General features: G+C 45.1%; 1 protein-coding gene across 1 annotated transcript in view; it reads right to left on the bottom strand.

The window, feature by feature from the left end:
• MLH1 (mutL homolog 1) overlaps positions 1–25,087 on the bottom strand; it is a 51,557-nt gene that overhangs the window by 22,107 nt on the left and 4,363 nt on the right. The window contains exons 4-13 of the mRNA XM_082848473.1: positions 20,781–20,854; positions 19,019–19,091; positions 17,809–17,900; positions 16,327–16,369; positions 16,098–16,186; positions 14,032–14,144; positions 11,191–11,284; positions 10,135–10,288; positions 4,117–4,493; positions 1,910–2,058 (exon numbers count right to left, since the gene is read on the bottom strand). Coding sequence (XP_082704599.1) covers positions 1,910–2,058; positions 4,117–4,493; positions 10,135–10,288; positions 11,191–11,284; positions 14,032–14,144; positions 16,098–16,186; positions 16,327–16,369; positions 17,809–17,900; positions 19,019–19,091; positions 20,781–20,854 — 1,258 coding nt within the window. The remainder of the gene's footprint in view (positions 1–1,909; positions 2,059–4,116; positions 4,494–10,134; positions 10,289–11,190; positions 11,285–14,031; positions 14,145–16,097; positions 16,187–16,326; positions 16,370–17,808; positions 17,901–19,018; positions 19,092–20,780; positions 20,855–25,087) is intronic.

Below are 25,087 nucleotides of genomic sequence, written 5' to 3'. Positions count from 1 at the left end.
TTCATCAGCACTTCATCAATGAACACCAAACCTGACCAAACCTGGTGCAGGTTAGCTTTGTACTGCACTGAAAACAGTTTGCAACTCTTCAGAAATTTATTAAAATTATAACTTTAAATAGCCTGCTTTGCATAAGGAATACAAATCCTTAAAGAAAACTCAGTAAATTCCAAATCTGAGGGAGTCTGTCAATTAAGCAACTGTGAGGAAGGCTGCTAAATAAATCAAGTCATGGCCCAACCTCCTCTTAATTATTTAAAATGGTTTTAAAAGCTCCCAGCTTGAAGGCCAATAACAGAGGGAAAGAGCAATGGGAGAAAATCTTAACGGAAACAGAAATCAGAAGCCAACTGGCAGCGCCGTCTGCAAGTTGCAAGGCCTTAGTCACAGGAAGCATATAGCCTTCCAAGGGAACAGGCCCCCTATGCCTTTCCCCACATGCAGACACACAAAGGCCCAGAGTGCGAAGAAAAGAAAGAACGGGCAAGGAAAGGCAAATTGAGGCCTTCCTGCATTCATTCAAACAAGCAGTAACTGAGAGAGAAGATGTAAGGGGCCTCTGAGTCAGAGCAGCTGTTTAGGAGGCTAACAGTCAGTGGGAAAGGCACTAAATTGCTCCTTGGCCACGCCGCACAGCTTGCGGGATCTCAGGTCCCTGACCAGGGATCAAACCTGGGCCCTCAGCAGTGAAAGCGCAGAGTCCTAACCACTGGACTGACAGGGGATTCCTCACTCATTTCTTTTAGAAGTCCAGGTTGTCATATTTTAAGATAACTTTCAACACTGCTATAAAATGTTAACTTGTTTAATCAAGAAATGTGTAGTAGGGCTTCCCTGGTGGCGCAGTGGTTGAGAGTCCGCCTGCCGATGCAGGGGACACAGGTTCGTGCCCCGGTCCGGGAGGATCCCACATGCCGCGGAGCAGCTGGGCCCGTGAGCCATGGCCGCTGAGCCTGCACGTCCGGAGCCTGTGCTCCGCAACGGGAGAGGCCACAGCAGTGAGAGGCCCATGTACTGCACCAAAAAAAAAAAAAAAAAGAAAGAAAGAAAGAAATGTGTAGATGAAAAATGGCAAGGCCAGGGCTAAACTGTGTAGACTCAAGTGCAGAGCCGCCCAGTGGAGCCCAGCAATGATGGCTCCACCTGGAGCACGACTGTAACTCATAACGTGGGGTCAGGACTGCTATTAGGGCCAAGTCACTATCACACACCTCAGTCCTGTGTCAGTTCATCCCTGAGAGGTGACGAGCCCCCTTCCATTACTAAAACCATAAAGTTAGTTTTGGAGTAATGGGGACTCAAATGGAGTTTTATACTCAGGTGTTCTGAAAGCTATTTCTGAGGGATTTTTCACTTTATCTTTAGGATATAAAAATATCTATTGACTCCTTACTCTGTACCAAGTGTTTTACTTACATTTTCTCTCTAACCAGCACAATAATCTTCAAGCATGAAATTAATCTCATTTTACAGATGAGGAAAAACTGAGTCACAGAAAAGTTAGGTCATGAGTCTAAGGTCACACAACAGAAGCAGTAGTGCCCAGATACAAACTAGGGCCCCCCAGAGCCTGTGCACTTTCAGCAACAGCACACCCAGGGCAGGCCGTGCTGCTTTTAGCTAAGACAGAAATCAAACTGAAGATTATTTAAATGACCACTTTACTCTGACTCCTCTGGTTTAATGAGAGTACCAATTAATTCTAACTAAAACCAGAGACTACTTTTTCCCTTCTCTCCCAGTTGAATATTATTTTTCAGCTGCTGCTGCTGTGGGTTACTAAAGGAAGCGAGGTTTGTTCAGCACACTGCAGAGGCTGTCCCAACACAAACGCTTCCTGCACTTCCCAAACCTTCACATTAGCAGTTCTGGCCCTGGGAGTCGCAGGCAGCCCTCAGCACTTACGTACTCTCATGTCCCCGCTCACTGATTTCTTCCTGGAGACTCAGAATGCTGGTAAGGTTAATGATCCTTCTCCGGGGGGTACAAGCTGCTGTCATTTCCTTTTGGGATGCATCCTCCACCATTTCCAAATCAGAGCCTTCCCGATGTCTCTTTCTGCAAAGTAAACGAGGAACTGGCAGCTCATAACTATCTTAAAAAAACTGTTTCAAACTCAGTCAAATTTTGTGCCTTGCATTTTGGAGAAGGGAGCAGCTTCTCTGTGCCAGCTCTCCACATCTGGGGAGGGCTCCCTGTGCTGGAGGCGGCCAGCCAAATCAGGATGTCCTCCCAGATACTGCTTCCCTGACACCCCTCAAGCCTTATTAGTGGCCACTGCAGGCAGCAGGGCTTTGGAGTCTGGCTCAGCCCGGAGACGTGCAGGGTCTCGATCAAGTGCGCAACCTCACCACATCTCATTCATTCAGCCCTCCATCCATCCGTCCATCGGGCACTGTTATAGTACCAACCTCACACAGCCATGACAAAGTGCCTGCCCTCACCATGCTACCTTTCTAGTGGGAGAGTCAAACAGCAACTGAAGAAAGATCATTTTAAGTAGCAACAAATACTGTGAGGAAAATAAAACAAGGTAACAGAATGAAGGGGAAGCAAGAGAACTTCAGATTAAATGGACAAAGAAGGTCTCTGGTAAGAGGCGACATCCGAGTTGAGACCTGGGTGACAAGAAGTTGGAGAGTTCCTGCACCGAGGGACCAGCAAGAGCAAAGGGGTGAGAGCTCAGGGAGGTCGGGTCAGCACTGGAGCAGCATGGCCAAAGCACCACGAAGGGGAGGAGAGTGATGAGCTGGGGGCGGGCAGGCTGGTTTCACCCCAAGTGCCGCGGGAAGCACTGGTTTTCATCAAGGAGTGAGACACCCTGGTTCCTGGTTCAGAAAGATTCCTCTGCTGTGTGGTAAATGGCTCGCAGCATTAAGTCCCCAAGTGATAAACAGAAATGTCACACTTCCCAGCAGGGATGTTAAGAGCATTAACTGAGATAATGCATATTAAGTATCTGGCACACAGTGGGTGCTCAGTGAACGTTAGCATCCTTTATTATTCTCTGAAAACAAATCCTTAGAAGCCATCTCCCTAGACTGACTTGGAAGTGAGCAAACCAGAGTTAAAAAACTCACCCAAGTTCCACTGGGCAATCAGAGCCAGGGTTTCAGTGGTCAGACACCAGGGGGATGTGCGGCCTCAGGCAAAGGACTTCACCCTGAGCTCCAGGGTCAGTACCCGCACACACTGAATAAGGAACATCCACCTTACAGATGTCAGTGAGATGTCCTTGAAGCACCCACAGAGTGTACACTGAAGATGCTCAAAATTAACTGGCAGTCATTAGTACGGCTGTTCCTGCCCCCTCTAACTAGCTCATGCACTTCAGGGAGTTTCATAATTTGAACTGAGAAACTGTTCTTCTGAAAGGAGTGAAAGCAGCTTGCAGTAGGATGGAAGAATCCTCCAGATATTCTAGGCCCCACTTTCCAGCCACCTCTGCTGTTGAGGCTTTATCAAAATTCAATACTAAAATTAAAGGATAGATCTTCTGATTTTTTTTTTCTGATGTGTTTTTAAATAATGTTTGGAATCACGGACATTTAAGATATTTCGAAGGCCACTGTGATGGGTGACTCTAAAGCCATGGTCAAAGGCCAACAGTAGACCAGGCCAAAGCACCAACCCATTGGAGGGAGAGGGCAAATCAGGGAGAGAAGATGCAAGGGGTTTGTGACAGTCCAAGTTAGAAGGTAGTTTCATTAAAGAACGAAGGAGGACTTCCCTGGTGGCGCAGTGGTTAAGAATCCACCTGCCAACACAGGGGACACGGGTTCGAGCCCTGGTCTGGGAAGATCCCACATGCCGCGGAGCAACTAAGCCCGTGCGCCTCAACTACTGAGCCTGTGCTCTAGAGCCCACGTGCCACAACTACTGAAGCCTGCATGCCTAGAGCCCGTGCTCCACAACAAGAGAAGCCACCGCAATAAGAAGCCCGCGCACCGCAACAAAGAGTAGCCCCTGCTCACAGTAACTAGAGAAAGCCTGCGCGCAGCAACAAAGACCCAATGCAGCCAAAAATAAAGTAAATAAAATAAATTTTTAAAAATAGTTTAAAATAATAATGATAATAACGAAGGAGGCAAGCTGTGCTTTCCCACAAGGCCATACCTGGGGTTCTCAGGGCTGGAAGAGGGCCCTCTCTTCTCTGACGAGTCTGCAGTCCTCTTTGCTGCATCCTCCTCCAAGCCCTGATTCTTGGCAGCCACTTCAGCAGGAGCTGAGAGTTCAAGCATTTCCTCATCCTGCTGCCTGGCCCCGCTACTAGAAGCAGCTGTCCTGTCCTCTACGACAACAGCCTGGGGCTGACTGGATAGCGCCTTGCTCACAGGCTGCACGAAGGCATCGAGTTTCTGTTCCCGGCAATCTGTGCGGACCATCTGGTGGGCATACACCTTGTCGCCACTTCCAGCAGTAGATGAGAGGGTCACACCTGTTGTGGATTTAACCACTTCCCCAGAGGGGCCAGTAAGACCTGGTAGTAAAGTCTGTGTCAAAAAAGATGACAGTGGGAAGAGTCAGTTTATGAAGGACAGAAGCACAGGTCCCAAAATGGAGTAAAAGCTAGAACCAGGTATATCATTACAGAATTATTATAGAAGCAATTCTGACCAAAATTTGAAGTATGAAATTAAAAATACACAAATATAAAATTCAGCTAAATCCTTATAATTTAAAAACTGGTTTGAGGGCTTTCCTGGTGACGGAGTGGTTAAGAATCTACCTGCCAATGCAGGGGACACGGGTTTGGGTCCTGGTCCGGGAAGATCCCGGAGCAACGGAGCAACTAAGCCCATGCACTGCAACTACTAAGCCTGTGCTCTAGAGCCCATTAGCCACAAGTATTGAGCCCACGTGCCACAACTACTGAAGTCCGCGTGCCTAGAGCCCATGCTCCACAACAAGAGAAGCCACTGCAATGAGAAGCCTGCGCACCGCAACAAAGAATAGCCCCCGCTCACTGCAACTAGAGAAAGCCCGCACACAGCAATGAAGACCCAATGCAGCCAAAAATAAAATAAATTTATCAAAATAACCCTTAAAAAATAAAATAAAAACTGGTTTGATATAAAAATACTAGTGTAAAACTCTCATATTTTTGTCTACTTTTTATTTTTTTGCTGCCATAAGAGATTTTTTTTATTGTGGTAAAGTATACATAACATAAAATTTATCATTTAACCATTTTCAAGTGTACAGTCCTGTGTCATTAAGTACATTCACGCTGTCGTGCAACCATCACCAACATCCACCCTCCCAAACGGAAACTCTCTACCCATTAAACAGTAACTCCCCATTCTCCCCTCCCCTCTAGCTCTGGCAACTACCTTCCTACTGACTATTTTTAAATATACATATTTCCTAGGTCTGTCCACTGGAAAGGCCTGAAAGCAATGACCACCCAGTAGCAATGAGGTCCCCCAATCCCAGATTATAGTGTCTAAATGCCATTCCCCACTAAAATAAACCAGAGTTCCTTGGAAAAGTGGCCAATTCCAGGGCATGGGCTGGGAAAGTACAGAGTGAGCCTACAAACATCCTGTCTCACCAGACACAAGGAAACTATCAAAAACTCAAGGAATTGGGTCAAAAGGACAAGAGCCCCAGCCTGAATGGGCTTCTGCTGGCCAAAGATGGAATAATTTGACTACAACTGATTGAATTATGATGCTTGTTAACAACTATGACAAAATACTAAAAGAGAAAGAGAGAAAAATGGAGAAGCGAAAGAGGGAGGGAGAGAGGGAGAGACAGAAAAAAGTCATTAAATGTTAACTGGACATTGCTAGGACACCAACCCATTTCCCTGCAAATTGATCATCAAAGGCATAGAACTCAGCATTTATCCTTACTTTCTGGTATGAACTGTATTTCAGGATAACCTGTTAGCTCTAACAAATGAGTGAAAATTATTCTGTACAGAAAATTATAGCTTATTAATAAAGAAGAAATGATAAAATCAGAAAATCATAATCTTGCAATCCTAATGAAATAACTGATGCAGGCAATGGTCATCAATGAATGGTGAAACCTTTAAGCTAATCACTAATAGTGAACTTCATGGTGAAGGAATCAGGCTGTCACCAGTTAAGCCTGCTGAGAAATCCTAACACCAGGATGATAGAACAAGCCATCACACGCCTCCTGCTGGGATTCGATAGAAAGTACATGGCAGGGGCTTCCCTGGTGGCGCAGTGGTGAATCTGTCTGCCAATGCAGGGGACATGGGTTCGAGCCCTAGTCCGGGAAGATCCCACATGCCACGGAGCAACTAAGCCCGTGCACCACAACGACTGAGCCTGTGCTCTAGAGCCCGCAAGCCACAACTGAGCCCACATGCCACAACTACTGAGCCTGTGTGCCACAACTACTGAGCCTGCGTGCCACAACTACTGAGCCTGCGCACCTAGAGGCCATGCTCCACAACAAGAGAAGCCACCACGATGAGAAGGCTGCGTGCTGCAACAGAGTAGCCCCCACTCGCTGCAACTAGAGAAAGCCCATGTGCAGCAACGAAGACTCAATGCAGCCATAATAAATATTTTTTTAAAAGTACATGGCATCATCTATCACAAATTCTTGCAAACATTTTTTTAATCTGAATATAATCATACCTCTAGATCTAATTTTCAGTTTATAGGAAATATGGAGGATTGAAACAAATTAAAGGACACTAAGAAGAAGCAATCGGCTAACCCAAAATGTGCATTTTTCTACAGGACACCTTCAAAATAAGCTAAAAAGAACTATAACCAAAAAAGGTAGGGTGATCTTTCTAGTTTCAAAGAGACATAACCAAATATAATGAGTGGAACTTGACTGGATACAGATTTGAACAAAGTTTTTTTTTTTTTTTAGCCGTGCCACATGGCTTGCAGGATCTTAGTTCTGTGACCAGGGATCGAACCTGGGCCCATGGCAGTGAAAGCACCGAGTCCTAACCACTGGAGCGCCAGGGAATTCCGGAACAAAGCTACTTTTATAAAAAGATCTTTTTTTGAGCAATTAGGGTATTTGAACACAGACTGGATGTGAAATGGTATTATTACTATTAATTATATTAGGTGTAAAAGGACATTGTGATTGTATAAGGAAAAAAAATGTTTTTAGATGCATAATGCAGTACTAGGGGAAAAATAAGTGCCTGGAATCTGCTTTAAAATACTCCTCCCCAGGGACTTCCCCAGTGGTCTGGTGGTAAAGAATCCGCCTTCCAATGCAGGGGACTCGGGTTTGATCCCCACTCGGGGAACTAAGATCCCACATGCCATGGGCAACTAAGCCCACGCGCCACAACTACTGAGCCCGTGCACTTCAACTAGAGAGAGAAAACCCACATGCCACAACTAGAGAGAAGCCCGAGTACTGCAATGAAGATCCCGGGTGTCGCAACTAAGACCCAACGCAGCCAAATAAATAAATAAATAAATAAATAATAAAAATTAAGAATTAATTAAAAAACACTCCTCCCCATCCCCCACCCTCAAGTGGGAGAGGGAGAGAGAAAACAAGATGGCCAAGTGTTGATGATCTGTTGAAACTGGGTGATAGGTACATGGAGATTTGCTGTATTACCTGCTTTTCTGTGTGTTTAGAAAGATTCAGTAATAAAGAGTTAAATAATAAAAAGTTACAGTAGCAACTCTGCTCAAAAAGGAAAAAGTCTCCTGGCACAGTTTAAAAAGGCCTTGCGATGCACTTACTTCATCTGCCTGTGCAATTTCCACAGGTGGATTTTGGGAGGCAGAAAGTAACATAACTACTCAGTAATTTTAAAGTCCTGAAAAGTGAAATACCTTGTCCAATATGACAGAGTCGGAACAAACTGCAAGAGCCGCCAGGGTTCCCGATTTCCATACCAAATGGCCTCACAGCAAACCAGGGCTCTTGCTGTACTGGCCCCTGGAGTAGAGTGCAAGGCACAAGCTGGGGAGCAGGACGAAGGCGACCCACAGCCAGAAGGTCAGGAGCCAGGGCAACCTGCTGTTGGCAGGGCAAGAAGGTGTTCTGATGACCCCACAGGAGCAGGGGCAATCTGAGTTTGGAGCCCTCCACGCAGAGCAATGCACCAACAGAGGGAGGCCCTCTGATCCAGAAACCCACCTTCCTTCTAAAGACACACTGGTCAGGACCATGCAGAGTTCTTTTGGGAAATAAAATGTAATCTAACTAAATGAATCTGCCTCATGCAAGATGAGACAAAGAGGGAAACTGAGAGGTTCTTTTCCCAGTGGAGCGACAGACTCCTCCTGGATCTCTGGTGAACCCCTTCCTCTGGGTCTCTCCCCCAACTCCTCACCAGCCAACCCATGTCCAGGTGCTGGCAATTCCAGATTTTTAACTATTAGTGAATGGAGCCACGTCCTCTGCTCAGACCCCCTCCCCACTTGTCCCAAGTCGCTGTGGATTTCCATCCACTCTCCAGGCCACAGCCAGAGAGCTCTTCATAAAATGCAAACCAGATCCCGTCAATTCCCATCAAGTCAAGGTCTAAACTCCTTAACTTACTGATAAAAACCTCTCGATCTGGCCTGAATTCTGCGGTGAGCGTAGGCCTTCAACACGCAGACTCCACGTTGCTTAACCCCGGCTGCACATGCCAGCACCCAGCAAAGCTTTTAAAAACTACTGATGCCCAGTCCCCACCCCCTGAGATTGATTTATTGGTTTGGGGAGGGCCCAGGTATTATCTAAACGGTTCCCAGGTGATTCTAATGGCAGCCAGCATAGAGAACACTGACTCAGCACGCTGAGCATTCAGATCCTTAACACCTGTTCTCTTGCACCGCCCCCCACCCCTCCCCGAGGCCTGTTATCCTCATCCTTTCCTCGGCCAGAAACGCCCTGTGCACTCCTCGTCCCCTTCTGCCCACCTAATTCCTTCTCAGCCTTGGGGGCCCAGGCTCCATATCCCTTCTTTCACATCTCTGAGGCCCAAGCCCAGGACAGGAGCCCCCTCCTCCCTCCTCCCAAGTCTCTGTTTTTCTCTCTTGTGGGATGGGGACTCGAAGAGACCGTACCCAGCAGCACCTTGCCCATGGGGGAGCCTCAGCACATATTTGGGGAGGGAGCAGTAAAGGGTGCTGAGCAACAACGGATGAAAACCACCTGCCAGTTATGGAGCCCCCCCTGTGCAGCTCCTGTTCCAACGGCTCACACACACCCCACACTCAGCTCCAGCAACCTCTAGGCGTGCGGGCCCCAGGGCTGCCCCAAGTGCATTCATTTCACTGCTGGTCTCCCACCTAGGTTCTTCCCAGGTGGTAACTGTGAATACTCTTATGGGAAGCACTCATCTGCTTGGTCACTCTGAAAGTTTTCTGAGAAGCAGGGCTCACAGAAGCCCGCTCTCTGCTTGCAGGACCCAGTGTAATTTAACAGGGAAAATGTTTCCATTTCTGTAGTTTTGGTGTCTGCTGTGCTTCTCAAGAACCCATCAGAACCCATCCTCACTATGAATACAGTACAGGACTGCCCAGAAATGATGTCATCTCAGAACTGGGACAGGACACTAGAGATCATATTACCAACCCACTATTTTACAGATGGGAAAACTAAGGCCCCAGAGAGGGGGAGCAGTTTATAATCAAAGAACTTAGAACCTGGATAATTGTAATAAGATGAATGGCTGGATATTTTCCATCTGCTGTTCACCAACCACTTGTAAACTTCCTTGAAAGTGGGGGTGACCACTTCCACCTTTACTGAGGGGGACATGGAGGCCAGGGAAGGTTAGTCACACGGCAGTAACCCAGGTCTGACACGAGAGGCCCCGCCCTTCCCCTGCCTCTCCAGAGCCTGGCCCCTGCACTCTGCCCTAGGTATGCGGAATCAGCCTCCTCTGAACGTCTCCAGTGGAGAACGCAGGGGAGCGGCGCCCTACTCTGTTTCAGACAGCTCATTTTCCTAGGAAGGCAGTCTAAGGTCAGAAGGAGGCAGAGAGAAGAACTCAGGGCTTGACTCCAGGCCCAGGAATAACACCACAAAACCTTCACAGTTGGGTTCAAAGAAGGAAATGCTGCTGAAGGAAAGTCCTAAAGCAACCGTCAAAAACCTGGGCTCTCGTGTGACAGGGCACATTTAAGGTGGCAAAAGCACCAGAGAAAGAGCTGGGTGAAGCGCCCCCACCTGGGTGAAATAGGTCCTGGAGGCGTTGGAGCCCAGGAGCCTGCTCTCAACGTGCTGCTGCACCCGCTCCAGGATGCTGTCCTCGTGCAGGAAGTGAACTTCGTGCTTCGTGGGGTGCACGTTGACATCCACATTCTGGGGGCTGATTTCTAAACTGGCAGGAAAAAAGAGAACAGTTATCTCACATGGTGAAGAATGGGGGCGGGCAGTTCACTCACGGTGTATGTGGTGGGTGGAAGACTTGAGGCCGAATGACACAGCGGTTTAGTCTTCAAGGTCAAGTCTGAGTGACCTGGGTTCAAATGCTGACTCTGCTACTTGAGAACTGAGTGGCTGTGGGTAAGTTACAGCATCTTTCTATGCCTGTTTCCTCACTTGTGAACTGGACATAACACATGGTGGGGATTAAACTCGTGTAAAGCATTTTGCATGTACATGGCATGTTTATCATACGTCAGCTGTTATTATCACCTCTCCAAACTAGTGGAATTTCTCATTACATAACCCAGGGCCAAGGCACTTAACTTCTCTGGACTGGTTCCCCCATCTGTAACCATGAACCTGTCCCTATTTAGTGCTCAGTATTACATGGAGATCAAAACAGTATATGTGAGAGAGCTTTCTAACATTAAAACGTAATACAAAAGTCAGTTTAGAGGCTGTGCCAGCTATCACCTTATTGCCTCAGGCCAAATTCACCACTCACGGCTGGCTCTGATCTTTGTAGGTAGAGGGCACTGGACAGACCCTGGAGAAGGAAGCGTTTCTCTGCCAGGTTCGGGCAGGTTCCTCCTGGTGCAGGGGCAAGACCTTATTCACCTTTGTTTCACTAACACACTGCCTAGCACAAGGGAGCCTCTCAGTGGGATTCTGCAGGAGTGAATAAAGGAAAACTGTGCCCTTTACCTGTGAAAAGGGAAAGAACAACCTGTGCCACTGGGGTATGGGATTCACTCTGACCAGGCTAATTAGCAAGTCCATCTCTTTCAAAAAGGACCGCTGGACAGAATTACTCTTCCTTGTGAGTCTTGGGTAAGGAGTTCAGAGTTGCATTACCTGAGGTACAGGAACGGGTGTGTGTTTTTGGGCAAATATGCTGCATACACCGTTTCTATGGCTTTTCTTAAGGAAGTTGACTCTACCAGACGATCTAGAAAATAAAAGTAATTAGCTCAAATCTGTCCCAAGGGGTGAGGTGACAGGTGCACACCTATACTATGCCATGACATCAGCTCAGGAAGAACACCTCTGGGGTGACATCCACATCAGCCCCCTTTACCATTATGACTCCTCAGCATCTCACTGTGGGATTGGGGCTCTCCTCTCACCTGAGTAGCAGGAATACGACGGGGCAGTCAATTCTGCCTCCCCACTCCCTTCCCCCTGCCAGTCCAGGTGGACCACATGCCCTTGCTCAGAATTTCATTCTGCAAATACATCGTGGGGACCTACCACACGTGCCACAAGTTGGGAAACAAACTCTGGTAAATAAACCTAATTCCAACTCCCAGTGGTAAGGACCACAGGGGAGGGAGTGGCTACCTCTGCTCAGGGACCTCCAACAGTGGGGGAGCCAAAAGGAGTACTTAAGGTTAAGACTGTGTTTTCCAGGCATTTCAGGTGGTAGAAATATCTGAACGCACGTTGGAGGTAATTTAGGAAATGAGGCAGGCTTGAGGGGCTGGAAAACAATAAAAGCTGGGAGAGATAAGACTAAAATCAGGAGAGATAAGACTAAAATCAGGGCATTGGCAGGTGGATTCTTAACCACTGCACCACCAGGGGACATGCGTTCAAGCCCTGGTCCCAGAAGATCCCACATGCCATGGAGCAACTAAGCCAGTGCTCCAAAACTACTGAGCCTGCGCTCTAGAGCCCGTGCGCCACAAATAACTGAGCCCACGTGCCACAACTACTGAAGCCCATGCACCTAGAGTCCGTGCTCCACAACAAGAGAAGCCACCACAATGAGAAGCCTGCATGCCGCAACTAGAGAAAGCCCGTGTGCAACAACAAAGGCCCAATGCAGCCAAAGATAGAATAAATTTTTTTTGAAAAGGAGCTGCTTTCAAAAAAAAGACTAAAATCAGAGGAAGATCTTCATACAACACAGCTCTCTTTTCTCCTCAGACCGATGACCTGCTGATGACCTGCTGTCCTGCGTTGGTGGAGCCAAGGATATGCCACATCTTTTTATTTCCAATGAGAAGACCGGCCTTGATCTTAGCAATGAGGAGACTATTATTCTGAGTGCTCACTACGTCACCCACAGCTGCCTCAATAATGCTGCTGTACTGTGTAATCTGACAAAAGGACAGCTGGAGCCCCTCAGCTGAGATTTCTGATCTTGAGATATGCCTAAGGAGTGTTCTTTGTCCCTGCCACCTGAGCGAGCCTGTCCAGTGTGTAGATAAGTGAATGACACACATAAGAGTATGAACTAACCTCTAAAAAGTCTACAAATAACAAATGCTGGAGAGGGTGTGGCGAAAAGGGAACCCTCCTACACTGTTGGTGAGAATGTAAATTGATACAGCCTCTATGAAGAACAGTATGGAGGTTCCTTAAAAAACTAAAAATAGAATTACCATATGATCCAACAATCCCACTCCTGGGCATATATCCGGAAAAGAAGAAAACTCTAACTCAAAAAGGTATATGCACCCCAACATTCACAGCAGCACTATTTATAACAGCAAAGACATGGAAGCAACCTAAATGTCCATCAACAGATGAGTGAATTAAGAAAATGTGGTTTAGGGACTTCCCTGGTGGTCCAGTGGCTAAGACTCTGCACTCCCAATGCAGGGGGCCCAGGTTCAATCCCTGGTCAGGGAACTAGATCCCACATGCTGCAACTAAGACCCAGCACAGCCAAATAAATAAATATTTTTTTTAAAAAAAAAAGAAAATGTGGTGTATATATGTATATACACAATATTACTCAATCATAAAAAAGAATGAAATACTGCCATTCGCAGCAACACAGATGGACCTAGAAATTACCGTACTAAGTGAAGTCAGAGAAAGACAAATATTATATGATATCACTTACATGTGGAATCTAAAAAATAATACAAATGCACTTATTTACAAAACAGAAAGACTCACAGACAGAAAACAAACTTATGGTTACCAATGGGGAAAGTGGGCAGAAGAATAGGAGCATGGGATTAACCAATACACACCACTATATATAAAACAAACAACAAGGATTTACTGTATAGCACAGGAAACTATATTCAGTATCTTGTAATAACCTATAACGAAAAAGAATCTGAAAATATATATATAGACGTGTAACTGATTCACTTTGCTGTGTACCTAAAACTAATACAATACTGTATACCAACTATACTACTTCTTTTTTTGGGGGGCAGCTACACGCAGCTTGCAGGATCTTAGTTCCCCAACCAGGGACTGAACCCAGGCCATGGCAGTGAAAGCGCTGAGTCCTAACCACTAGACAGCCAGGGAACTCCCAATCAACTATAGTTCAATTTAAAAAAACAAATACTGCCTGCACCTGAGATACCCCCTCCCTGTATCCTGCTGTGCAATTTCCAATGGTGGGCCTTGATATAAGGAGAGAACAAAGATCTGCCCAGGGCCTGCTGGTAAAGGCTCTGAGGCCAGCAGGCGAGCAGGCTGAACTGGCTCCCAGGGGCCTGGGATGCCGTCTCCTGGGCGCCCTCTCACAGGCAAGAACCAGACTCCCCAAAGGTCAGCCAACAATGAGCACATGTGAGAGGGCTGAGCAGACTAAGGGCAGAAATTAAACCACATTTCGGCATGAGGTTTTCCTGGGTGTAATCAAACCTGTCCACGAGGAATTTTTCCATGGCCCCCTAAGGTTCCCTGTGGATAGATTTCCCCACGTGGCTCTTTCTCACTTACGATTAATGAAGAGTAAGAAGATGCACTTCTTCACCGAGTAGTTTGCGTTGGATATGTAGCCATTCATTTTGAAGGCGAGGGTTTTATCCTCACACCCAACTTCTATCAATTCTCTGATTGGAAAAGAGAAATTTTGAGGCTTTGGAAAAAAAATGGAAAATTCAAACTTTCTAAAGAATCAGAGTTGGAAAAATCAGGGCTCCTTCCCATAAATTGACTGCCAAATGTGGACCCCTGTGACTTGGTTCATTGAGATCCCCGGGGCCCGCCCATTCATCCATCTGTCCACCCATCCACCCACCTACCCACCTAGCTAGTGTTTTCAAGCACTTATAATATGTTGCGTGCCAAGCGTCACCGTCACTGCTAGGACACAGCAAGTCCAGGCTCTGAGACCTTATTTTGCCGAAACTTTTATGTATCTTAGTAACTAAGTCCCAAAGATGAGATTCCAAAGAACTCATCTCTGCTGAATCCCTCACTCTGCTGATGGGCACCACGACAGGGCTCCTGTGTGGTGCTCCCCAGAGTGTGTTTATGGGGAGGGGAGGCTAATAGGTGAAAGGAGGTTCTCCCACAAGCCACACTCATTTCTGCCTGAGGGCCTCGCAAGTGCTGGTCCCTCTGCCTGGAAAGCTCCCACTGCTAGCTAATTAATTCCTCCTTATCCCCTGTAACTCGGGGACCACTTCCTCAAAGAGCCTTCTATGACAATCCCTCTCCCCAACCACAGGAGATTCCCCCACCTTATACTTTTCCTTTGAGGCATATAGCACAGTCACTAATGAATGGAATAATTATTTCCTGTGTCTTTCCAACTAGAATATGAGTCCTCTGAGGGCAAGAATCCTTTCTGCTTTATTCCCTACTGAGTATCTCTACCACACAGCACAGCACCCAGCAAGGAGCACTTGCTCATTAAGCACTTGCTGGATGGATGGAGGATGCTTTGCAGGCAGTGGTGTGTGCTCCCAATCTGAGTAGAGGGCACAGCTCGCCTTTCTTCCACCACACGGTGAACCATCAAATCCTCTCTTCCCCAAAAAAGAGGCTGGTGTTCTGGAAACATATTTTGGGAACTGCTGCTCTCTTACAGCCCCTAGGAATTTCATAACAACTAATTCTGAGTCTTAAAATTTTGTCAATGAGCTCTTAAAAGTTTCACTGTACAACACAGCTCTCTTTTTGCTCTGGGAGCACAGCTGAAAAAACAATTCCTTAATACTTAATTAGTAAGAAAAGGGTAGTTAAAAGCAAATTGACTGTTCCCTAGCTAGGAAAGTGGTTTTATTCCAAGAGTGAGTAATTTGTCCTTCAAAGTAGAAAACTGAGTTCTAGGACTATTGCTCCTGCTTTTAAGATTACTGGAAAAAGTGAAGTCAGGGGCTATCTAGTTCATCTGTGTACCCCCAGCATCTGGTGCACACCTGGCATATAGAAGGCTCTTAGTATTTTTCCCCTCAGATTATGACACAGGCACTTTGGGCTTTGCAAAGTCCTGAGATTTAGCTATGGATCTGTGATGGAAACAGTGGTTTTCACCCACAGAAGGGAGTGCCGTGGAAAATCTATAATAATACAAGCAATTTTCCTGCTTAGGCTTTCCGTGACAAGATTTGGTGACACAAAACTGCTTGCCCCCAGACAGGCAAGTGTTTAAGGGCAGAAACATTTTGTCTTTATATCCTTAACTTCTGACACAATGACTGGAATATGGGAGGCAATTAATAAATGCTGAATGATAATAAATGCAATCCTAAAGTGATGATAATGAAAATACAAGGACAAGAGGGAGCACTGGAAGATGACAGAATTCTCCTATACTGGAGATATTTTGAAGACAGAGACCTAGAGAGAACACACTGATTCATAGCCAGAGCATCTAGGAGATGTCATGCACCCAAGAAGGGTTGATTCCATGAAATAATCTGAAACATGACACTAAGCCTGAAGCATGAAAACAAGCCTGCATATTTGGTTAAAGCAAACTCTTAAGGCAGGTGTTAACAGATTCCAAAATAATGTGACGGAACGCAGATTTTTAAAAATATAAATTATCAACGTACCGGCTAACAGCATTTCCAAAAATGGAGCGAATGTTGTCCACGGTTGTGGCATTGGGCAGTGTCCTGACGTCGGCTACCGTCTCACCTTGCTGATAAACAGAACAGAAGATCCAACTTACTGTCTCACAGGGCTGACTGAAACACCATAACCTCGTCTCCACGGGCAACTATAAAAAAATCCTTTCTTCTTTTACAATACATAACCATCCCCTATAAATCAAGAACTTACTTTTTTAACCGAGAAACTAATGCCTGAATTGTGTACGGAATACCTGGCAGAGAAAAAAACAAAACAGTAAAAAAAGAGTGGCCAAATGCAGAGTACATGCCCCCTTTCAGTTAAACAAACTGGTGGAGTTAAGTAATCTAAACAAAGATATATACAAACAAAAATATCTTTAAATGTCATATTTTACCCACAGGAGAATAAGCCAACAGAGACGACATGAAGATATCAATGCTAAATGTGGCAGAATCGAATAAAAAACAAAAAACTTTGCTTCTATACGTTGCTGACTAGACTCAAGGATATTTCAATACAATCTCTTCCTTGCCTACAGTTTTATTTTCACAAACTCAAAAGATCTGGGTTGCCTCAAAGACATCTTGAGAATGTAGCCTGAACACCCCCTGCACTCTGTTGTTCTGTCTCAGAGTCCCCAACACACGCCCTCCCCACCCGCTTCTTCTCCCCTGAGGTCCTGTCCTAGTATCTCCCAGCCTTTTCTCGGTTGGCTATCATTTACTACTCCTCCCACCATGGGCCCCAGGACCTGGAGGATTGTGTCTAGCCAAACGCACTTATTCAGTAACAATTAGTTCACTTATCACACCTAGAACTAAAACAGCCAACCAGAACTCCTCTATTTCCAGGAGCTAATTGATATTGTGATACTGATTCATACGATTCCAGGGGAAAAAAGCAAAAAAACTTCATGTGTCTGTTCCACTTTAATAGAGGTAAATGTTTTACTGATTTTAATTTTTGTAGCAATACTGAGAAATAGTTAACACACCTCTATTACAATTCAAGGACACGCAGGCTCAGAGAGCCATGCTGGGGCCACTGTACTAGCAGGTTAAGTCAATCCTGGACATAACGTTGTTTTCACCTGCCCTGAGTCCCTTCTCACTCTGTTAACAGGCCCTAGTCTTCCTTTGGGACACTACCTCTTCCCCATTTCACTTGATATATCCTTAGACTGCCAGTCAAGAAATCTTCTCCCCACAAATGTGGGCACATGATGGGGGGACCCAGGGTATGCCAATAAGATGCACTCTCCTGGGAGACAGGCTCTTGAGCAGAGTCAGGAAAGGAATGAAAACAGTTGGAGCAGGGCCACTATATTAAATCCCTGAAGCCACCCTGCTTCTTGTTCTCCCCAAGGAGCAGCCGTCCACACACTTCTTTCCACTTGCTGAGTCACTCCTCACCTTTCAATAAACGTCTTTTGGGCTCAAGTTAGTACAGTCAGTTTGTTTTGCGTGCCACCAAAGGACCCTCACTGATACAGAGACCAACTCCTGCTCTCTCCTGGGGACATGAAAGACAACCCAGAATTGGTGACTAAACCTTGACCAGAAACAATCTGTAGGCTAGTACTGCTGCTTACCATCTAGCTCAGCAACTGTTCTCAATTTCTAAGCAGCAGAACACATTCCTTTGGTGAGAGAGTGGTTCAGAGACCCCCGCCCAGATTTTGGACTGTACCTGCCAACAACTTCCAGAATTTTCCCATATTCTTCACTTGGATTTTTTAAAGCTTTCCTCCTCGTGGATATGTTGTAGAAAAGGTCCTCTACCTGAATAGAAGATTGATTTTTCTTGTAAACTCACAGAAATAGATGGAAATAAAGCTGGGTCTTAAGGCAGAGAATCCAACTACATTTATCACCAGCACAGGTCTAAGCATTAGGAGAGGCGGCAAGAGATGGGGCAGTCTTAACAAAAGAAATAAGGGATATTTCACCTGCCTCCCGCTTTACTCACTGATTTCTCAGATAGATACTGGGGGCTACCTCCATGTCAGGCTCTTTGCCTTGTGCTGGGAATAAGAAGACAAATGAAGCACAGTACTGCCCAGAGTAGCACAAGATTTAGTGGGGCAAACATAAACTTATAAACAATTACAATACCACATGGCATTCAAACCTATTTTGCAAACTAAGAATAATTATCAGATCTTTTAGGGGTTATTGGAAATTACACTGTGGTCCCAGGTACAGGATTCCCCCTTAACACGCACTACGAAGTACACGTTCATTTCGGCCCCCACCCCCCACTCCACCTGCCTCATCAAGCCCAGGGCTTGGAACCTTCGAGGAGATGTGCTCTGGCTGGGGTTGAGGGTGGTAGGGTGGGATGTGTAACATGACAGTGGGGTGCTTTATGGGATCTCGGAATGGGAAGAGACCAAATGTGGCACCACAGAAATAAGGCAGTGTAACACTTTCTCCTAATTAATGATACAATCTGTTACTCAGAGCCCTTTGAGTGAGTGGCAGATATTCTTCGTTACATCCTTCCTTGATAGATGAGCAAAGTGACGTTAAGGGACATTAAACGACTTGCCTCTGGACACACAACCACTGAGTGGCAAGGCTAAGACTCTGACTCCTCAACTGGAGCCAAGCTTAAGGTTCTTTCAATGCCAGCTACCCTGCCACAGAGTTCTGTGGTCTCAACAGAAGAAACTCCCAGCCTCTTAAAAAAAAAAAAAGGAGGCGGTGGGCAGGCTGCCATGCCACAAAAGTCAATAATTATTTCTCTTTCTTAGAGTGTGGTATCTTGGGGCTCCCATTAACTAGTAAATATTCATTTTTTTTAATCCTTTGAGAACTCAAAGACAATTTTGTTTTTTACTTCAATATTTATATAAAGCTCCCTTTCAAAACTTTCCCCTCCCGTGCACCATTCCTACCGTGATCTGGGTCCCTTGATTGCCTGCACATGGTTTAGGTGGAGCTTTCAGCTTTCCATCTGAGTAATGTGCTCTAGCAGAAAATATAAGAGATTACTGAGAGCTAACAAAAAAAAGAACAGACACTTACCCAAAGAGTAAAAAGGTAAATTACACAACAATAGATTAAAATATAGCCATGTTATAAATTGTCTTAGTTACCTGTTTCCTCTCTTTTTCCACTTCCATAACCATTCTAATTTGATACCAAAGGAGGGGGGAAAAATCCATTTTTTGGTTTGTTTGTTTTTTTGGCAAATATTGCTTTTTAGTTCCTGAGTTCTGGGCTACAAACAATAGTTCTGCCATTGCCTAAGATGACTGTAAAATTTTTTTCAATGATTCTGCAATCATTTATTTGAGGGGCTACCATGTTATCAGGCCTGTAAACGCCCTGTAATAAAGGCAGGCCTTTGGAGGTTCTTGATTTAGTGAGGGGACAGACTTTTCCCTTAAGTGTAGAACAAGGTGCTAAGTGATCCAGAGTAGGAAAACATTTAGCCTGGGGTGGGAGTGGGGGAAGTGTCACAGAAGAGATGACAATTCACCTGGACTCTGAAGCAGTATAATCTCAGGTGGAGAGAACAGGGAAGACCATCCAGGAGGGGGAAAACATAAACAAAAGCAAAGAAGCTTTAGAATATGCAGCAGCTGAGGATGTGTGGAGGGGAGAGGCTGGAAAGATGGACTGAGTGCATTGGGAGGATGCTAGTTGCTATGACAATGACTCGATTTCATCCTGCCACAGAAGGAGAGCTACTAGAGGTCCCAAGCAGGGGCATAACACCCCAGAGGCAAAGAAATGGAACCTGTGTCCCAGACTATTTCAGAAGACATTCACTCACAAGTGGCTCCCCAGTTTGTCAGAAGGGATTCTAATCGTATCAGCCCAGCTAGGTCCTAGGGCTGTTACAATTTGCATCGAGTAAACCCGCTCTAGCACCAGTGCTGCAGACTCTGAAATGTTCCATCTTCCACTACTGCACACACTCAACTGTTAAAGAGGGCTGAGAAACAGGCAGAACTGCCCTTTTTTGAAGCTATTTTCTATATAAACTAACAATCTGTATGATAAAAAAAAAATTCTGTTTTTTGGCGTGAATTAGACACTCAATACCCATCTTTCACTAGGGAATGGCCAGTGCTTATGAAAACAAAGGTGTGATTTTGATTCCCTGAATCCCCTTTCTGTTCTGTTCCAAGGTCATTCAACAGCCTCTGAAAACTGTGCCAACATAAAAGACAGCCCGTGGCCACCTGTGGGAAGGTGCGGCGGGGGGCTCAGAGCAGCTAAGGAACCAGGATCCTTCAGCACCCCAGCCATGGCCCCATAATCAAGCCAAAGGGACATCCTGCCAAAGGGCAAAGGGGCAGAATGACATCACAGCTCCCACGGACTCAGAATTCCTCTGTGTAACAGACACCTTGCTAGGGGTAGAATGACATCACAGCTCCCACGGACTCAGAATTCGTCTGTGTAACAGACACCTTGCTAGGCACTTGCTACGAGGTAATCTGTTACCTCGTAGCTTTCACGAGTCCATAAAGTAAGATGATGATGATCCCTGTGGATTATCAACTAATCCAAAGGCAGGAAAGAAAAGTTACCCAAGATCTAGGCCAAAAAAGATAACACTGGTGTTCAGATAGGATTACTTTGAGATGCAGACAAAAAGCACATTTCAGGATGAATTTATACACATAGCAGAGGACAGCACTATACCTGTATGCACACTTCCCGTCAGCTGTTTTGGTTGTAATGCTGACGTGAGCCACATGGCTTATGCTGGCCAAAGCCTAAGGAAAAAAAGGAAATGAAATGAAAGAAAAACCCACTGCTGGGTCACCCCATCTCATCATTAATGGAGAAGTTATCTCAATTGCCTCTTCTGTTTTGTATTAACAAATGGCAACAATGAGCACTCTGCTCACTCGCTTTGATGATGCTTTTTTTAAAAAAAAAAAAAAAGAAAGCTATTGAGTTGAATCTATAGCATAATTACTAGAACAAGGGAAAAAAATATATATAAAAGTCCAAAAGGAAACACACCCAAGCATTTTTTTTTATTTTTTATTTTTGGTCACACCGCACAGCTAGTAGGATCTTAGTTCCCCAACCAGGGATTGAACCTGGGCCCTCGGCAGTGAGAGCACTGAGTCCTAACCACCGGACTACCAGGGAATTCGCCACCCCCAAGCATTAACGTTAACCTTAATAGCAACTATGTTCAGGTGTAGAGTTATAGGTGTATTTAATAGTCTCAATGATTTGTCTTCTAACAAGTTTAAAGCCTGCCTTCAGAAATGGATAATGGAAACACTGCAAATAGATAGTGCTGTATACTATTATTCAAAACTGTTTTCTATAAGCAATTTTATGTTTAGAAATATAAATTTAGGGACTTCCCTGGTAGCGTGGTGGTTAAGAATCCGCCTGCCAGTGCAGGGGACATGGTTTCGAGCCCTGGTCTGGCAGGATTCCACGTGCCGCCAAGCAACTAAACCCGTGTGCCACAACTACTGAGCCCTCCTACCACAACTACTGAAGCCAGCATGCCTGGACCCCGTGCTCTGCAACAAGAGAAGCCCCCGCAACGGGAAGCCCAAGCACCGCAACGAAGAGCAGCTGCAACTAGAGAAAGCCTGCACGCAGCAACGAGGACCCAACATAGCCAAAAATAAATAAAGTTAAAAAAAAAAGAAACATAAATTTAAAATTATGCAGGGACTTCCCTGGTGGTCCAGTGGTTAAGATTCCGTGCTCCCAATGCAAGGGGCCCAGGTTCGACCCCTGGTCAGGGAACTAAATTCCACATGCTGCAACTGAGATCTCACACCAGGCAACGAAGATCCCGCATGCCACAACTAATACCCAGCCCAGCCAAATAAATAAATAAATATTTTTTTAATTATGCAATTAAGACTAAACAAATTAAAAAAAACAAAAGATCATTTTTTCCCCCTTAAAATCAGGATTGGTTTGCTAGCCCTTTGGAATCTGTATCTCCTTTCCCAAGGACACCATAGCATAAAAAAATGCAACCCAGGGCTTCCCTGGTGGCGCAGGGGTTGAGAGTTCGCCTGCCGATGCAGGGGACACGGGTTCATGCCCCGGTCCAGGAAGATCCCACATGCTGCGGAGCGGCTGGGCCTGTGAGCCATGGCCTGCGCGTTCGGAGCCTGTGCTCCGCAGCGGGAGAGGTCCCAGCAGTGAGAGGCCCGCGTACCGCAAAAAAAAAAAAAAAAATGCAACCCAGGCACTGTGATGGGGTCTGTGTGACAGCATCTCAGGAGACAGTGAATACAGCTGTGGCAGACTCAGTTCATTAACAAGGACCATGGCTCAGGCTCAGAGATTACCATGTCCTAGCTGGATTTGCCTGGTGTATGTAATTGAGCTAATTTTCATCATTAAAAATGTAAATGATTTTGCAACCTGTGGTAAGGAAGGACATTAAATACATCCAAAACTACAATGCTACCCAACACCAGGAAAAGAAAGGGCCACTGGCAGATGGTCCTGCTTCTTCAGGGGCCTTTGTACCGGCACCGGAGCAAGAGGACAGGAACACAGACTCTGGAGTCAAACTGCCAGGGCTCAATTCCCCATTCTGCCACTTCCTAGCTGTGTGCCCTGGTCATGTTTCTTAAAGTCTGTCAGTTTCCTCGTATGTATGTAAAACATGGTAATAATAATAATAGAACATACTCTATGGAGTTGTTAAGAGTGAAAGGGTTAATACACACAAAGGGCTGAGAACCATGGATGGCACACAGCAATCCTTCAATAAATCTTCCCTATTTAATTACAACCCCAAAGATACCCTACAGCTGGGCTAAGGCTCCAGGAGGCCATGCGCTTAGGAACTGACTCAGGAAGTTGCAAAGCCAGAATGAAACTGCTTTGCTAGGGTTGACCTGAGGCCTACTTAAAGTCAGGGGGGCCTCAGGGTACACAGTCTGATGTTGCCCCTACCTGGAACAACCTGGGGCTCACTGTGAGCCAGAGGGTGCTTGAGACTACCCGGATTTGATCTAAATTGCAGTGACTGGGTCACAGCTGCCTTTTAATTTAAAAAAATCAAATAGGGAATTCCCTGGTGGTCCAGTGGTTAGGACTCAGACGCTTTCACTGCCGGGCCCAGGTTTGATCCCGGTTGGGGAACTAAGATCCCGCAAGGCGCTCAGAGAGGCCAAAAAATAAAAGAGAATAAAATAAACAGGTAAGTCAAATAAAAGTAAACTACATTCACATGATAAAAAATCCAAAAACTACAGAAAGGCCTAAAACGAAAAGTAATTGGCCCCATTCCCCTCCCCGACCCTGGCTCTCATTTCCCCCAAATAACTACTCCAAACAGTTTCTCTGGTACCTCAGAACCTGCGGAAAGGAATACAGCCCTGCCAACACCCGGATTTTAGCACAGTGAGACCCAGTGACACCTATTTCTCCTAACCTCCAGAACTGTAAGATTACAAATTTGTGTTGCTTTAAACCACGAAGGTTGTGGTCATTTTGGGGGGCAGCAATAAGAAACTAATACAAACTACTTGAAAAGGATACATATTTTTACTCACGAATGTTATTTCTATAAATTTATCCTAAGGAAATAACTGAACAAAACACATTGTATGTACATGAATATTCACCAGAGCATTAAACACGAAAAAAATGGCAAAGAGCATAAATGTTCAACAGGAAATTATATAAATAGACTGCAGTATGTACAAGTAATAGAACAGGGACTTCCCTGGTGGCGCAGTGGTTAAGAATCCGCCTGCCAATGCAGGGGACACGGGTTCGATCCCTGGTCCAGGAAGATTCCACATGCCGTGGAGCAACTAAGCCCGTGCACCACAACTACTGAGCCTGTGCTCTAGAGCCTGTGAGCCACAACTACTGAGCCCACGTGCCACAACTACTGAAGCCCATGCGTCTACAGCCCATGCTCCACAACGAGAAGCCACTGCAATGAGAAGCCTGCGCACTGCAACGAAGAGCAGCCCCCACTCGCCGCAACAAAGACCCAATGCAGCCAAAAATAAATAAGTTTATAAAAAAAGAACAGTATGTAGCCATTACAATTTATGTTGCCCTACATATATTGAATAATATCTTTATATCCAGAGTATTGTCATAAAAATATGATACTACTTTTATCCATTTTCTATTTAATATATCCCTATGATACATCATATAATTTCATTCACAGCTATTTCAGAATATAACTTAAAAGGACTCAAAAAAAAAAACCGATGAAACTATTTTTATACTAAGAAAATTAACAGTAATTTCTCCTTAATACCATCAAATAACCAATCTGTGTTCAAATATCTGTCTCAAAAAGATTTTAGTTTGTGCAAATCAGGATCCAAGTAAGATCAATACATTGGAGCTGGTTCACATGCCTCTTAAATCCCTTCTAATCTATGCTTCTTCCTCCTTTCTTTACCTTTTTTCCCCCATACAGTTTACTTTACAGGAAACAAGTCTTTTATCATGTGATTTCCAGTCTCAGTACCATTTACCATGCTCCCTTGCTCCTTGTATTTTTCTGTATATGGGTACTTGGATCTAAGTATTGGTAAGATTCACATTTGATTTTGGACAAGAAACCTTGGTAGATAGTGCTATCTTCTTCCATCAAGAGACCTGGGGGGTCTCTGTAGATACAGTTTATGGTGTATTAAGTATTTATGGATAGGGAGGGTGGGAGGGAGGGAGATGCAAGAGGGACAACATATGGGGATAAATGTATATGTATAGCTGATTCACTTTGTTATAAAGCAGAAATTAACACACCATTGTAAGATGAAATAAAGATGTTAAAAAAATAATTAAATAAAATAAAATAATTAATTATTTTTAAAAAGTATTTGTGAACAATTCTCAGTTTTGGAAAACTGAATCTAAGTTTGTTTAGATTTGCATATATTTAACAAGTAAAAAGTATCATGTCTTATTGACCTGCTGAGAAACATATGCTGACAAATGGCAGAAATATCATCACAGGAGGATGTTTTACACAT

The sequence above is a fragment of the Leucopleurus acutus genome, assembly GCF_964270905.1.
Source record: "Leucopleurus acutus genome assembly, chromosome: 10".
Classification (NCBI taxonomy): domain Eukaryota; kingdom Metazoa; phylum Chordata; class Mammalia; order Artiodactyla; family Delphinidae; genus Leucopleurus; species Leucopleurus acutus.
Note: the sequence above shows the minus strand (reverse complement) of the source record. Positions and strands in the feature narration are given on the sequence as shown.